General features: G+C 41.5%; 1 protein-coding gene across 6 annotated transcripts in view; it reads left to right on the forward strand.

The window, feature by feature from the left end:
• The window catches only part of IL5RA (interleukin 5 receptor subunit alpha), a 94,200-nt gene that overhangs the window by 62,572 nt on the left and 13,841 nt on the right, over positions 1–17,787 (forward strand). For all 6 annotated transcript variants that reach the window (XM_063941306.1, XM_063941303.1, XM_063941305.1 and 3 more), the window contains 4 exons: positions 367–421; positions 10,454–10,596; positions 11,737–11,890; positions 11,967–12,102. In XM_063941306.1, coding sequence (XP_063797376.1) covers positions 370–421; positions 10,454–10,596; positions 11,737–11,890; positions 11,967–12,102 — 485 coding nt within the window. In that variant the 5' untranslated portion in view covers positions 367–369. The remainder of the gene's footprint in view (positions 1–366; positions 422–10,453; positions 10,597–11,736; positions 11,891–11,966; positions 12,103–17,787) is intronic.

Genomic DNA, 17,787 nt, shown 5'->3' on the forward strand with positions numbered 1-17,787 from the left:
GTCAACGAGCGAACAACTCGAAATGACCACCATAATACGGTCTCACTCTGCAACATGGAATATCTCCTTTCTGCGAGGCGCTCGGGGAGGTTTGAGGTTTAGTTTGCGGTTTGTGGTATACAGTACGTTTCCCTTTAAATTGTGCCCAGCAAGATGTTGTGTTACAGCCTCATAAGATCTGTCACTGGTATAAATATTCTGCAGTTTCACTTCCCTACGAAACACTTATTATTCAGGGTGTTTATCCGGTACAAAAGTAAGCAAGGTATATATATATATATATATATATATATATATATATATCCCCAGTATATTATATTCGTACATTCCTTTTATAATGAAAATATTTAATATTTCCCTCCATAGGTCATGCCTGGAGTGCTGAGGCTTCTACTAGTCCTGTCCCAGGTGGCTGCATTCCGTGAGTCCTTCTCCATAATTCTTCCTCTCTGTGTTTTATCTCATCGATGAATGTGAGCTGTTTATATATACAGGTATCCTTGTATCCAGGTCAGGGCTTAATGAACAACTGGGCAACTACGGGAGGTGGCGTTTGCTCCACAGAACACAATTATCGATTTGTTTTGTTCCAACAAAAGATAAAATCCGCATAAGAGGAACCTGCACTCGCTCGTTCTGGGTTGGGTTCATCGGGAGCTGAAATTATGGGAAAATAACTTTATGAGTTGAAAACTTGGGTGTAAAAACATAGCAAACCTAATATAGGTATTTAGGGGCATATGAGATCCCTGATCTACTGTCTTCTGCCTTCTTAGTACTAATATATATATATATATATATATATATATATATATATATTGCTGTTTCTCCTTGACAAAGGGGTGTGTTGACCCCGAAACGTTGGACATTATGTGTCATTTTTAATACACTAGTATTTTGCTTCAAATCTTTGAGTGCCACAGTCTTTTTTGCTTCATATATATATATATATATATATATATATATTTATTTATTACATTCAATGGAAACAATATATGGTGGCTAAAGAAATTATATGTATGTATGTGTGTATATATATATATATATATATATATATATATATATATATATTTCTTTTTCTTTTTTGGACCCTGCACCACGACCGTTGGTATTTTGTTAAACCCTTGCCAGTGTGCTGTTTCACTTCTTGTATATATATATATATATATATATATAGATCCAAGAAGCGAAACAAAATATGAAATGAAAAAAAATAATGCAATGAAATGAAATAATGCAATAAATATATATAACCATTTTCTAGTATTTTCTAGTGTGTAAAGTATTTAAAGGTTAGTTTTGACTATGCACTGTTTGTTTCATCACCATTTGTCCTTGACAAAAACACCCTGCGTGGTGTTGAAACGTTGGACTCTAATGTTGGTTTAACACTTTCCCGTTTTGAAGACCGTGGAGTGCCGCCTGTATTTGTTTGGCGTGAGTAGTGAGTTGCAACTCACATCCACATTTCATTCTTATTCTATATATATATATATATATATATATATATATATATATATTTTTTTTTTTATTTGTAAATGTTATATTACTGGTTACTTAAATAAAATAGATGCTGTATACAAATACTAGAAAATGGTTATATATATTTATTGCATTATTTCATTTATTAAAATAATAGTAATAATAATAATAATAATAATAATAATAATTATTATTATTATTATTATTATTATTAATAATAATAATATATATTTGTGTTACTGTACAGCATTTGCCAGAATTTAAATAATGTATTTTTTTTTCTAAATTACTGCTACTGGTTTAAGAAAATCAGAAATACATTTCTATTCCATATAACGTTTGTGCAATGCCAAAACCCAATGTGCCCAATAATTAGAGAAAGGGAATGTTATTGTAATGGGTCGATTCAAATAGAGATGAGATGGCATGCCCCGGGAGCAACTGCGCACATACCCTACACTAATGGTAGCCCAGGTCTCGCTGATTTTTGTTTGCAGCCCCAGAGGCATGTGTATGATAATCTGCGAGTGGGGTGAGATGTGGGCGAGGAGGGGGCGAGATTAGGGACCGTTGCTGATGTTTCCTCTCCATTGCTACAGCACAATGCCCCACTCGCATTTATTTGAATTGGCCCCTAAGAATTTTAACCCTGATCCTCAATGAACTTGTTTAGCACCAGCACAATTTCATATCTTGTCCACAGAGCTTACAGCCTGAAGCAGCGATTTGTAACCATGGTGTCAGGAGACATTCATGTGTAATAGTAGCAGTCAAACTAGATGGATAATAATAATTTGGGAGGATCGGAGAACAATTGTTACAAACCGTAGAATATAGGCAACAGAGATTGTGCGTGAGCTATATGTTTCACACAAAGGAGGAGAAAGAAAGCAATTCTGTGGCTGCACGTGGACCAAATAACATTAGAAAAGTCAAATCTTTATTGAGAAGTATTAAATTCTGGATGTACGTCTGTCACAGGAAATGGTGAAGTATTAATATACAGTGTGAGAAAAAAAACACTTATATGGCTGCCGTCAGTACTTACTGACAGATATCAGTTACTTATCAGTACCTATGGGCTAATTGCCTCTTTAGAAATATATATAACGTATATTATAATGCAAAGAGTTATCAATCCGTCCTCTTAGAGACTTATCAGTGCTGTCTCATTGCTGTAAGTGTCTCTTTTATTTAGTGACAGTATATATATATATATATATATATATATCACTTCCACAAATAATACTGTAAATAAAATAATACTGTAAATACCTGCAACATTATACAATGTTGCAGGTATTTATACCCTTATCACATTCAGCTATTCCCTCTGTGATAGATATAGAGGTTGGACCCTACTACGCAGCATTGTAATTAAGCAATGAGTCTAATAATCCTTTTAGTGAGTGATAGTAAATGTTACAGTGATCTTATAAGGGATGAGCTGGTCTCCAAATTACTCATCCACTCATCTCTGTAGTTATAGGAGCCTTTTGTAGACACGGGTCTGATTGATACAGATATATATTATTTTAATCAATGATAGATCTCACAGAAGTAAATGTATTAATTATCAGACCATCAGTGATGATCTTGCAAAGACTTTCTTGTAGCATCTAAATGCACCAATATTCTCTCAGTGTGAATTATTATATGAGGTTGTGATAACAGCACGATATAAACAGTAATATAGACAGCAGCCATCGGAGAGCCGATGCCTTGAATAAGCCTTGGAGAAATGGCCATCGGCTCTACCATGGCTGCTGTCTATATTACTGTTTAAAAAGTGTCCTTCAACCGGTATAATCATGACAGAGGTAATACAGTGATAAATACATTGTATAAAACAGAGGAGATACAGTAATATTTGTGGAAGTGAAATATATACTCTCACTAAATAAAAGATACACTTACAGCAATGAGACAGCGCTGATAAGTCTCTAAGAGAACGGATTGATAACTCTCTGCATTATAATATACGTTATATATAATTATTTCTTATTCTGATTACTGCTTCACAGCACTGAGGTCATGGCTTCGATTCCCACCATGGCCCTAGCTGTGTGGAGTTTGTATATTCTCCCCGTACTTGCGTGGGTTTCCTCCGGGTACTCCAGTTTCCTCCCACAATCCAAAAATATACTGGCAGGTTAATTGGCTCCCAACAAAAATTAACCCTAGCGTGAATGTGTCTGTGTGTGTACATGTGATAGGGAATATAGAGTGTAAGCTCCACTGGGGCAGGGACTGATGTGAATGGGCAAATATTCTCTGTACAGCGCTGCGGAATATGTGTGCGCTATGTAAATAACTGGTAATAAATAATAATATAAGAATTGGAATACACCTTTTTCTTTCAGTTTTCTCACGCTGTATATTTTTAATACACCATTTCCTGTGACAGACGTACAGCCAGAATTTAATACATAGCAATAAAAATTTGACTTTTATAATGTTATTTGGTCCACAGAATCTTTTGTGTGATGTGTGTCTCTTAGAAAGTAGTGAGTAGCACCTCCTAAGAGTGGATTATATCTAGCAAGAATAATGAACCTTTATCTATTATATGTATCTATGAGGAAGGGACCTATCAGAATCTAATATTTTATTTTATTACTGCTGCGGGATTGATTCTTGTGTTACATAAATGAGCTATACGTTAATTATAAATGAAATCTGATAGTTGTTATTCCCTTTTGTTTCCAAACATACATATATTTATTTATTTATTTATTAAAGTACCTGTATTTATATAACAGAATTATCTGCATCAACAGATGTATCACAATCTAGACAGGTTGGGAACCACTGACTGATAAGAAATACAGAGAAGAACCGTATATAAATAATAGTGACTAAATGCAAATATCTTTATATCAAGAAAATGACAGAAAATCCAGTCAGTGTTATTGTAAATATAAGCAAAATGCCAACAGAATATTTATTTATTATTCCGCAGCGCTTTACAGAGAATATTTGCCCATTCACATCAGTCCCTGCCCCAGTGGAGCTTACACTCTATATTCCCTATCACATGTACACACAGACACATGCACACTAGGGATAATATTGTTGGGAGCCAATTAACCTGCCTGTATATTTTTGGATTGTGGGAGGAAACCGGAGTACCCGGAGGAAACCCACGCAGGTATGGGGAGAATATACAAACTCCACACAGTTAAGGCCATGGTGGGAATCGAACCTATGACCTCAGTGCTGTGGGGCAGTAATGCTAACCATTACACCATCCGTACTGCCCTATAACAGATGTGTAACAATCAGACAGTTTCCGCCGACCGCTGCGTCAGGAAGCCGGCCACTAAAATATACATTAATACAGGACAGGTCTCTCATATACAAAATGCTGGGACCAGAAGTATTTTGGATATTGGAATTTTCCGTATTTTGGAATATTTGTATCCCATAATGAGATTTCTTGGGGATGACACCGAGTCTAACCACGAAAATTCATGTATGTTTCATATACACCTTATATACACAGCCTGATGGTAATTTGATACAATACTTTTTTTTATAATTTTGTGCATGAAATAAAATTTGTGTACATTGCGCCATCAGAAAGCAAAGGTGTCACTGTCTCAGCCGCGCTCCAAAAAATCTGTATTTAGGAATTTTAGATATGGGAGAATCAGCCTGTACTAGAAAGGGAAAAAATTAAATCATAAGATTTGCAATAGGGATTATTTAAAACAGACACTGTATATTGTATCTAAACCATAAAAAGAAATCGTGGACACTTTAAGGCAGTGGTTCTCAAACTGTGTGCCGTGGCACCCTGGGGTGCCTTAGATTGGTGATTCAGGATAAATTCAAACTATTTATTGTCAATGTAATAGGCAAAACCAGGGCTGGTGGCTGCCAATCATAAAATATGTGGACCAACAGAAGTTAATCCTGTCCCTCACCGCACAATTAACCCTAAGGATGACATATAAACATAATTTACTTCATTTAATATTTCTTTCTAAATTTCTCAATAAGAAACGTTTGGCCTAAGGGTGCCGTGAAAAAAATTCTGGTACTCTAGGGAGCCATGATTCAAAAAAGTTTGAGAACCTCTGCTTAAGGGCTTTCTCCCATTATTCCACAATTCTAGCTTTATCTATCATGTTATTTATTGTACAGTATTATACAGTATAAGACAGACGTGTCACACGTGAGTGTGAGAGCTGCTGCAATAATTGTTTTGCGTGTTCACATTTTCTGTATGACGGCGTTTGCTCTGTCATGTATGTAATAATTTAACTGGAAGAAATGAATGTGAGCTACAGATGGAGCGGTGGTCATCCCAAACAGATTTAGCTATATGCAATTTTTTCTCCATGTTGTTGCATAGGCCTGTGATAAAATCCCTTGTTATCATAATACGATTTATTTAGGAAGGATGATCCTCTGTGAGTTTTGATGCTGGGGGCAGCTAGGTAACCTACCCAGTGAAGTGCAAATCATGTTGACACACCCGTATCTATCGATTTTACATTTAAACAAATCTTTAGAGTGGCTGCACACGCTGAGAAGCTGTGAGGACATTTCATATCTCATGGTGCATGAGACACACAACTCCACTTCTGCAGAAGGTCTTTGTAGAATTCTTAGTTTTGAACATTCCTTGTGCCCTGGTGAAACGCGTGAGTTAGACATTCAGGTGTTTGAAGCTCTGAGAGGGTTTGGTCGGTGTATCTAATTCATTTTTTTTTTCTTTTTTTGAGTTAGTATAAAGAAAAGGAAACACTTAAATGGTATATTTTAGCTTAGCAGAAGTGTGAACGAAAGGATCGCAGAGCAGCTACAACTTTTTTTGTGCAGTTTCAGAGTAGCTCAAAACCTACTCAGCGCTTGCGATCACTTCAGACATTTCAGTTCATGTTTTGACGTCACAAACCCGCCCAGCCACGCCTGTGTTTTTACTGGCACGCCTGCGTTTTTCCGAACACTCCCTGAAAACGGTCAGGCCACCAGTGCGACTGAAATGCTTCGCTAGATCCTGTGCACAACGACATCGTTCGTTGTGCCCGTACGACGCGCGTGCGCATTGCGCCGCATGCACAGAACTGCCATTTTTTAGCCTGATCGCTGCGCTGCGAACAAATGTAGCTAGCGATCAACTCGGAATGACCCCCCTTAGTTCTTTGTCACCTCACCGGATCACTGATCACCAGTCCTGGCTGCAGGTAAGTGTAAGTGGCCTGGGAGGGAGGTGATATATGCATGTGATATATGATACATCCTTGCGATGTGTTCAAATATCGCATTGCAGATTTGTGCGAATTGATCACATCCCACCTGCATCTGAGATGTGGATTGTGATAAATATGTCCAGTTATGGTTTTACACGTTCTAGAATCCCACTAGTGATTAGTTCTACCTGTGCGAGCCTTTACTGATTGACTGAGGTTACTTTGAGGTATATTGTATAGGCTAAACTACAACTTCTCTGTGTTCTGGGTCGCAGTGTCCTTCCGGGACTCACCATAGATTGAGAGCCTTGGACATTAGGCCATGTACCTCGGGGTCAGTGACACGTACTGTAGAACGGTGCGTTGGTTATGGGATATAGAATGTGTAGGTAAATATTACTGGGAAATACAGGCTGCAGAAGATAAGAAATCAGCGAGGAGCTAACATTTACATGTAGCAGTGCACAAACAACATGCGGCCTCAGGCTGGAGCAACCTAGAGGGTCAAACCATATAAATGGAATAAATGTATTTTTGTGCCATTTACTGGCAAGACGGTCACATACACGCCAATGAGAGCAATGGACAGGATTTCAATTAACACTAGAAATTACGTTATTATAATAAAATTGGTGCCCAGTTCTTGTAAAAAGAAAAAAAAAAAACTACGGCAAAAATGATAATCCATATGTATGTATTCTATATATATTATATACATACAGTTTCTTATATAGCGCAGCATGGCCCTCATTCCGAGTTGATCGCTCGCTAGCTATTTTTAGCAGCCGTGCAAACGCATAGTCGCGACCCACGGGGGAGTGTATTTTTGCTTTGCAAGTGTGCGAACGCCTTTGCAGCTGAGAGCGGTACAAAAACAGTTTGTGCAGTTTCTGAGTAGGTCTGGACTTGCTCAGCCCTTGCGATCACTTCAGTCTTTTTGGTCCCGGAATTGACGTCAGACACCCGCTCTGCAAACGCTTGGACACGCCTGCGTTTTTCCAAAAACTGCCTGAAAACGGTCAGTTGACACCCACAAACGGCCTCTTCCTGTCAATCTCCTTGCGATCGGCTGTGCGAATGGATTCTTGGTTAAATCCATCGCTTAGCAGCGATCCGCTTTGTACCTCCACAACGCGCCTGCGCATTACGGTGCATACGCATGCGCAGTAGTTACCTGATCGCTGCGCTGCGAAATATGCCAGCGAGCGATCAACTCGGAATTACCCCCCATATACCGTTGCACTTTACAATTGGAATACATACATATATACTGTATATATTCTGCATCTCTCTGATCCTGACCAAACAATTCAGCTGTTTAAAGCAAAACTATGTTTAAAAACCTTAAGGAAGGCGGGGTCAGTCCCAGAAGTTGTGTGCATGCGAGATCAGGATGGCATGTGTGCACAGTGGAACTGAGATGGCGGGCAGCCCCTTAAGATATATATAAATATGGGGCAATGTGATAACGAGCCTTTCGACCTTTCATAATTAGAGGCTAATATTGTTATAGGAGAGCAGGAGACTCACACATGGCGCTTCGCATTTGGGGGCCGGTCACCTGTATAACCATGACGCACCACAAACAGCGTAATAGGTAGCAAGAAGGGTGAGGGGGTATTTTCAATATTATTCATTTCATTTTAAGGTAGAGGTGACTTTATCCCTTAGAAACTTAATCTCCAAGACTTGTAGGACGCCCGTCTATTAGGACACAGATACAGTGTCTGTCCCTGTAGTATACAGTGTGTAGTGGCCTAAATCTCAGTAGCCGGGGATACACCTCTGCCGGCCAGGGGAGGCGGCCTATTTCAGGTGTGGTTCAAAAGATCTCCAGTAAAAAGATAGACAGTCAATATGTCAACCCCAAATGGTCATCGGGTCAAAAGGTCAACATGAAAATGGTCAACACAAAAATTGTCGACACAAGTTTTTATTTAGTTTGTGTCATTTTGTATGTTTCACCATATCTGAGCCAAATCAGTGGAAACATGTACCGACGCGGGCTCGCTTTACTGGCTAGTTGTAGTCCGTGTGGATGGTAAATGATGACAACGTTTTAAAAAAAAATGTAATAAAAAAAAACTGTGTGTTGGCCATATATGTATCGAACATTGTCATGTCAAAAATTTCATACAATTAAACCATTTAATACTGTTCCGTACAGCTCTTATCATACTGCTCGGAGATATCAGCGGCAGTCTGTATCTGACATTCATGATAAGTGTCAGCACCCCATCTTATTATATATTATTGTTGTCCACTGACTATCGATGCTTAGTAATCATCGATGACTTGTGATTGAGGGGATTTCCATCAGTGATGGTAGGCTGATGTTTTTCCACCAGGTGGTGATGGGGATGTTTTAAAGGTTTTTCCCCAGCTCTGTTTGTGAGTGTGGGCAGTGCTCCTTGTTAGAACACAGGCAGGGAGTGTGTGACACCAGGACTGTGTGCGACCCGCCAGAAGGTTGTGTACATTGCGGCGACACAACAAGTGATCCCTGGGTTATGCTCCAGCGAGTGCACATTGGGTGAGCAGCATAACATCACTGCATGTGAAATGAAGGTACTTTCCACGTCCTGAGACCTTGGTTATCTGGCTTGTTATTGTCCGTACCCACCTAGGATTCCCCAGTAGCTCAGAGTCACCGACTTGAAGATGCTTCCAAGTGTCAAACCTTGTCTGTATATGTGTGTGACCTATTTATAAGTCGCTCTATTAACAATTTGTGGCTTGGGTTGTGTTGCAGCTGTAGGACACTGACATACAGCCAGGGGCGGATTGGGAACAAAAAGCGGCCCTGGAAAAATTTGTACTAGTGACCCCACATGGGCAGCACCAGAGGTGTAAGGTCTAGCCATGGGCCGTGGCATCAGCACCCTCCCACCCAAGACTTTCCAGATAGTGGGCATGTCCAGCATCAAGGGGGGAGTTAAAAGGAAATAAAATTAAATATTATGAGCACATTATATGATACACCTTCAGAATTTAGGAAACTATATCATTCTTTAGAAAGATATATTTTCTTGCTTATTACACCAACCGTATCCCAATCACTATTCACTCAATCTTATATGTCAGCCAAGCAGGCAGACAGAGCATACACTAGATCATCTGCAATCACAGGCTAAGTGGCAAAGTAATTTTCATATATGCAAATTATTTTGCATCTTATTCATTATGTCTATAAAAAGGACCACATGTCCTCAAACAAAACAGGCCCCACGGGTGCGTCGGCCCACCGGGGATCTTACCTGTAAACCCTATGGCCAATCCACCCCTGCATACAGCACTGTTACAGTTCCTTTCACAAACTCCAGGAACATTGTAAGGAAACTGAGACCCAACCGAGACCGCAGTTCGCCTTTCTTTGCGCAAACCATCAGTGGGTTTTTTGGGTGACGTTTGACTGCCTTTGATTGTGCAACCCTATTAATGATCCTATTTCCAAAAATATAATAAGCTCAAGTTTGAGGGGCAAAAACTGAGGTTCCGGAAAAAGTCTCATATAGAGGTGAAACGCGTTGATCTGATTTGATGATAAGCAAGAGTTGTAGATCATATATCACTGACAGTGAACATATGAGGAATTGCTTTAGCTGCTTCAATCACCATAGGGCTGAATCTCAGTTTATGCAAGTCAATCTTGAACTTAGATTTTTTGGATAACTTATGTGTAATGAGCTGGCGAGCTGACTCGCCCTAATTTCCCTAGTATATTCTCCAGTATACGGTCTGTGGTAATGGTCTGTGTTTCTAATCCACAGATTGCATCCAGCCCCCGCAGGATCTTCAAGTTGGTGTCCCAATGCTCGGGAATGTCGTCCTGTCATGGAAGCACAATGAGACCTCTGAAATCAATAGCCTAAAATACTGGATAAAGTTAGAAACTACAGAGAAGCTGGATGAGGTAACTGTGGCATCTGGTGGTAGAAAAGAGGGCTTATTCACATGCAATAAGTTGTAGCAGACAGTGACTTTCCATGATAGCTAAAACAGCTCTGTTAGCATCATTTTCATAGCTGTAGAGTATTATACCCTACCTGCTAACTCTCCAGGAACATTGTGAGGGCTCCAGGATTTGGGGAGTCTGCAGGGACTCCGGAAGGAGTAGTTGACTCGCCCACTTCCTGTCCACAAATGGGTGAGGCGGGGGTGCATGCCTCGATTGTCAGAGAATCGCTTCATTTTGGCCCAAACCCCTTTTCTGGACCCTACAATTTGCTGTTTTGAGGCACGTAGAGCAGCGGTTAATGACGCAAAATGCCCAGCCCATTCCCCATGCGGTGAACACCTGCATCCCTCCTCTGGGAACTCTACCAGGGGGGCAAAATAACAAGTTGGCAAGTATGATATAAACTTACAGATGCGTCCTCATACATCCAGCTTCAATACACCATGCAGCACGAGATGCCTTGTGCGAGTGAGCCGACAGGTCCGGCGCAATTCTGCTGACACCGGGCGTCTTGTTTTGCTGAAAATGCGTCTTATTCGCAACACAATGCTACCAGGATGCACAAAGAGACTGTGACATCATCTCCAAACGCAGGTGAGCCGGCTCTCCATTAGGTGTTAACGGGACCTGGGTCGGATGACCTGGGTCACCCATTCACACTGCCCCTTAACCTGGGTCCTTCCCTGCTCACTACAATGGTTGGATTCCAGAGTCACTGGACCTAGGTTATTTTTCAGGGGACCCTTTCACACCGAGCTGTGACCCAGGTCAACTTGGCAATAACCCGGGTTAATGCTGCGGTGTTAAAGGCACAAATCCTAAGCACAGTACATGTTCCTAGCTGGGGCATAAGATACATTGGGGCAGATGTATTAACCTGGAGAAGGCATAAGGAAGTGATAAACCAGTGATAAATGCAAGGTGATAAATGCACCAGCCAATCAGCTCTGAACTGTTAATTTAGATATTGGAGCTGATTGGCTGCAGTGTTTATCACCTTACACTTATCACTGGTTTAACACTTCCTTATGTCTTCTCCAGGTTAATACATCTGCCCCATTGTACATACTGTAACTGCTATTTCTTTCCCCTTAGGTCCGTGTCAGCGAGAACCATTATACATGCCCCATGCTCGCACTCCATAGTGGACTGAAAGTGCAGGTGGCGGCTATGAAAGCAGTTCCCCAGGACAGTGTAGAAGAGAGTGAGACCAGTAAGTGGCTGTCCCAAGAGCTGCCCCCATACTCAGGTGAGTGACAGTTCACAGCTCAGGGAGTACTAACATTTCTTCTCAGTTTGACTTATGGCTCCAATCTCTTTTCCAGGAGAGGAGGGAACAGCGGCCAAGCAGTTGTCTTGCCAGATAAATATAGAGCCATCAAACGAAGGTGTACTACTCAGGTGCACCTGGCTGCCCGGAGAGAAGGCTCCTTTAGACACACAGTATTATCTTTACTACAGGTATAGTAATATAAAACAGTAGAATGTAGAGGTCATCATGTGACCATTTAAATAATACCATCGGCCACATCCCAGTAACATTGGTCCCTACCACCCCCAATGAAAGCAATTCTCCGCCACCCTATATTATTTGTTACTAAGAGGCTGCAAGCTTTGATCTAACAACTAAGGGCTCCTGGATCCTAGGGTTGTGATCTGCACCTCTTCTAAGTGGGTGAGGACTTCAAAATGCACATATTCTGAGCACACACCTTAAAACCCCAAATTCCTCTGTCCATTCTGACCCTCTTTCCATCCAAATCATCTCTTTCTAGTCTTATTTGTAGACATATTTGGAAACATTATCCATTACCTCCAACGTGTACATGTTTAATTATAGCATTCCATGCCAGAGAAAACATCTTATAATAATAATAATAATAATAATAATAATAATTATAATAATAATAATTATTATTATTATTATTATTATTATTCTAGCAATGACGACAGAGGTGCATGTTTCCAGACCTCATGAAAGTGGCATCAGCTTCTAAAATTTTTTGTCCCTTGCCAAGACATTCCTGGCATGCAAGACATATGGAAGACGTTCCTGGGCATGCAGGACATATGGAAGATGTTCCTGGGCATGCAGGACATATGGAAGACGTTCCTGGGCATGCAGGACATATGGAAGATGTTCCTGGGCATGTAGGACATATGGAAGATGTTCCTGGGCTTGCAGGACATATGGAAGATATTTCTGGGCATACAGGACATATGGAAGGCGTTTCTGGGCATGCAGGACATATGGAAGACGTTCCTGGGCATGCAGGACATATGGAAGATGTTCCTGGGCTTGCAAGATGTATGGAACACATTCTTGGGCTTGCAGGACATATGGAAGATGTTCCTGGGCATGCAGGACATATGGAAGATGTTCCTGGACATGCAGGACATATGGAAGACATTCCTGGGCTTGCAGGCCATATGGAAGATGTTCCTGGACTTGCAGGACATATGGAAGATGTTCCTGGGCTTGCAGGACATATGGAAGATGTTCCTGGGCTTGGAGGACATATGGAAGACGTTCCTGGGTGTGCAGGACATATGGAAGATGTTCCTGGGCATACAGGACATATGGAAGACGTTCCTGGGCATACAGCACATATGGAAGATGTTCCTGGGCATGCAGGACATATGGAACACATTTCTGGACATGCAGGACATATGGAAGACGTTCCTAGGCATACAGGACATATGGAAGACATTCCTAGGCATGCAGGATATATGGAAGATGTTCCTTGGCATGCAGGACATATGTAAGACATTCCTGGGCATGCAGGACATATGTAAGACGTTCCTGGGCATGCAGGACATATGGAAGACGTTCCTGGGCATGCAGTATATATGGAAGATGTTCCTGGGCATTCAAGACATATGGAAGATGTTCCTAGGCATGCAGGATATATGGAAGATGTTCCTGGGCATGCAGGACATATGGAAGATGTTCCTAAGCATGCAGGCTATATGGAAGATGTTCCTGGGCATGCAGGACATATGGAAGATGTTTCTGGGCAGGCATGCAGGACATATGGAAGATGTTCCTAAGCATGCAGGACATATGAAAGACATTCCTAGGCATGCAGGACATATGGAAGATGTTCCTGGGCATGCAGGACATATGGAAGATGTTCCTGGGCATGCAGGATATAATGAAGATGTTCCTGGGCATGCAGGATATATGGAAGATGTTCCTGGGTATGCAGGACATATGGAAGACATTTCTGGGCATACAGGACATATGGAAGATGTTCCTGGACATGCAGGACATATGGAAGATGTTCCTGGGCATGCAGGACATATGGAAGATGTTCCTAGGCATGCAGGACATATGGAAGACGTTGCTGGGCATGCAGGACATATGGGAGATGTTCCTGGGTATGCAGGACATATGGAAGATGTTCCTAAGCATGCAGGGCATATGGAAGATGTCCCTGGGATTGCAGTACATATGGAATACATTCCTGGGCATGTAAGACATATGGAACACGTTCCTTGGCACACAGGACATATGGAAGATGTTCCTGGGCATGCAAGACTTATGAAGACATTCCTGGGCAGGCATGCAGGACATATGAAAGACATTCCTGGGCATGCAGGACATATGGAAGATGTTCCTGGGCATGCAGGATATACAGGATGGCTATTTTGCGCATAACCACCTGGACAGTCTATAATTTTCTGCCTCTCCTTCCTCCCAACAATCTATTCCGCAAAGCCAGTGGTCAAGACCGTGAGGAGGTGGTCCAGTGAAGCCGAACTGAAACTGCAGGCATGCTTTGAATGCACTGACTAGAATGTTTTTGAGACTGCTGCAAACGACCTTAATGATCTTGCCGACACCGTCATGTCGTATGTTAACTTCTGTGAGGACTTATGTGTGCCGTCAAGATCTGTCCGCATCTATGCAAACAACAAGCCTTGGTTTTCCGTTAACCTAAGGCAGCTACGCCTAGCCAAGGAGGAGGCACACAGAAGTGGGGACAAAATAAGATATAGACAAGCTAGGAATACCCTATCTAGGGAGATCAGGGCAGCGAAAAAACGGTATGCGGACAAGCTTGTGTCCAATTTTGACGCAAATGACCCTCAGACGGTGTGGAAGGGCCTGAAGGCTACCACCAACTACTAGAGCCCCCCCGCGCTGGCTCTAGCCAAAAGCTGGCAGACGACCTGAATCGTTTCTACTGCAGGTTTGAGAAGCCCGATGATGCAAGCGATACCTCGCCTCATCCTGCTGAAGTGCCGTCTGCTACGGAGGGAATTCTCTGTCGCTCCCAAGGTACCCTGCCTACTCTTAATGCGGAGGTCTGGGAGGTAACTAAGCTATTCAGGAGACTGAAGCCAAGGAAGGCACCAGGGCCAGATGGCGTATCTCCATCCGCCCTTAAAACATGTGCCGAACAGCTGGCACCAGCCTTCACGGCCATCTTCAACATGTCGCTCAGAACTGGTGTCGTCCCAGCTTGCTTCAGGCGCTCGCTCATCATTCCAGTGCTGAAGAAACCTTCCTCCTCTGAAGACCTGAACAACTACAGGCCAGTAGCACTAACATCGGTGGTGATGAAGACGATGGAGCGTCTAGTACTGACTCACTTAAAGTCCACGGTAGGTTCCCTCCTAGACCCTCTGCAGTTCGCATACAGGGCTAACAGATCGGTGGAGGACTCTGTAAAACTGGGTCTGCACTTCATCCTGCAGCACTTGGATTCGCCAGGAGGCTATGCCAGGGTCCTGGTCGTGGACTTCAGCTCTGCATTCAATACCATCATCCCTGGACTGCTGCAATCGAAGATGAATTGCTTAGGTGTCCCCGAAATGCTATGCTCCTGGGTGGTGAACTTCTTAACGGATAGAGAGCAGCGAGTCAGGATGGGGAAATTCATGTCTGAGGTTAGGACTACTAGTACAGGTGCACCCCAGGGGTGTGTTCTTTCTCCCTTCCTCTTCTCTTTCTACACCAATGACTGCTCTTCTGAAGACACATCCGTGAAACGCCTAAATTTGCGGATAACACCACACCAATTGGTCTCATTACAGATGGGGAGAAGTCTGCTTACAGGAAGGAGGTTGAGCGGCTAGTCACCTGGTGCGGCACAAACAATCTACAGTTAAATGAATCAAAAACGGTTGAGATGATTGTTGATTTCAGGAAGCACCCCCCTACACTCTCCCCACTAACAATTGCGGACAATACGATAGCCAAGGATCTGAGGTGGAAGTATATAAGTCTATCAATGGCATTGTGGGAAAAGCCCAGCGAGGTTGTATTTCTTACGACAACTTAGGAAGTTCAAACTGCCGCAGGAACTTCTGATCCTCTTTTACTCAGCAATTATTCAATCTGTTCTCTGCACCTCGATAATAGTGTGGTTTGGCTCGACCCCAACCCATGACAGGAACAGACTACAGCGAATCATAAGGGTAGTGGAAAAAATCATAGGGACAAATCTATATCTATCGGGCAAGGGTCATGAAGCGGGCGGGAAGGATAATTGACGACCACTCCCACCCCGCTCACGTCCTGTTCCGTCGGCTGCCATCTGGTCAGCTTGAGGCTGGTGAGAACTGCAAGACACAGGAACAGTTTCTTCCCCCAAGCAACCATCTTGGTTAATTTGATAACTGCCTAGACCATTTGATGTCATACACGTAACATGTACTCAAGTACCCGTCATGCTTCTCTTCCCTATGTTATGTCATGTGTTGTATCTTGTCTGAGAGCTGTGGTCATCGGTAAAAAATTATTTGTGTATTATGTACTGATATACTTGGCAATAAACTGATTCTGATTCAGTATTAAAAATAAAATTCTACAGCTTATACTCATGGGAAGTCTTAGTTACTTACTTTTCCCATGATTCTATAATATATATCTTAACAATAATATATATTACTTTGCTATACATTACTTTACTGTACTATTCTTAACCATACGTAAGTATATTATTATACTATACTATACATTATTATACTATAAATTATGTTACTATACATTACTTTAGTCTATGATATATTACTTTACTATACCATAACGTCTTATTATTATCTGTTCTATGCTATAATATACATTACTTTTCTACACTATACTATGGAATACTTTATATTAATATACTACTTTATATTATACTACACTACACTATGGAATACAATGCTATATTATATATATATATATATATATATATATATATATATAAGGGGGCGAGCGCAACAAAGCCCCTTTGCGGGTTCGCTTCAATCACCATGCCACCACAGGTGACAAAACTACATCTCATTTATATATTTAATTGTTTGTTTATATGTATGTGCGGGATAAACGCGACAAGTACTGAACCAATTTTGATGGGCTTTTCATTGAAATGTTCCTTGAGTAACATGGGGCTATGAATCATCTCACTTCCATGTTAATTGGATAATTAGCAAACAAATAAAAAAAAATGGTGTGAGGACACCTTGTGGCAAAAAAGTGGAATGCTATTAGGGGACAAATAAGAGACTGAGCAGTTATGGAGTAACATAGGTTATGAATCATCTCGCTATCATGTTAATTGGCTAATTAGTGAACCAAATAATCAAGGCATCATCTCTGCCTTCATGCCACAGAGCAGGTAATGCGGGGGTCAAAGCCACACATTTTGGGGCACATAATAAGGGGGACCCCCTGTAATAATAAGGGGAAATTTTAATTTAATTTAATTCAAGTGCAGCAACACAGTGTGCAAAGGCGCCGGTACTGGGGAAGGGGGAGGAAACTAATATCATTTGCCCGTCACCTGCACGTCCCGTACTGCAGTGCTGCTGACAAAAATGTCATTGAATAAAATTTGCTGCACTTGAATTAAATTAAAATTTCCCTAATAGCATTCTACATTTTGTCCACAAGATGTCCTCACACCATTTTTAAAACAAAATTGTTTGCTAATTATCCAATTAACAATAAAGCGAGATGACTCGGTAAGGACGGGTAGGCACTGCTAGTTTATTTAATAAATGAATACATTTACAAATAACCCACAAACTCCAATTAATAATGATTTGTGTTTGATGGGCTCATGCTCAGGTGGCGTCTCTCCTCACTGTGCTGGGAATAGTAGTTCCACAAGCCCCTGAGAGCCAGCGGTTGCCCATCTCTGCTGCATGGTA

Source organism: Pseudophryne corroboree, chromosome 9, assembly GCF_028390025.1.
Source record: "Pseudophryne corroboree isolate aPseCor3 chromosome 9, aPseCor3.hap2, whole genome shotgun sequence".
Taxonomy (NCBI): domain Eukaryota; kingdom Metazoa; phylum Chordata; class Amphibia; order Anura; family Myobatrachidae; genus Pseudophryne; species Pseudophryne corroboree.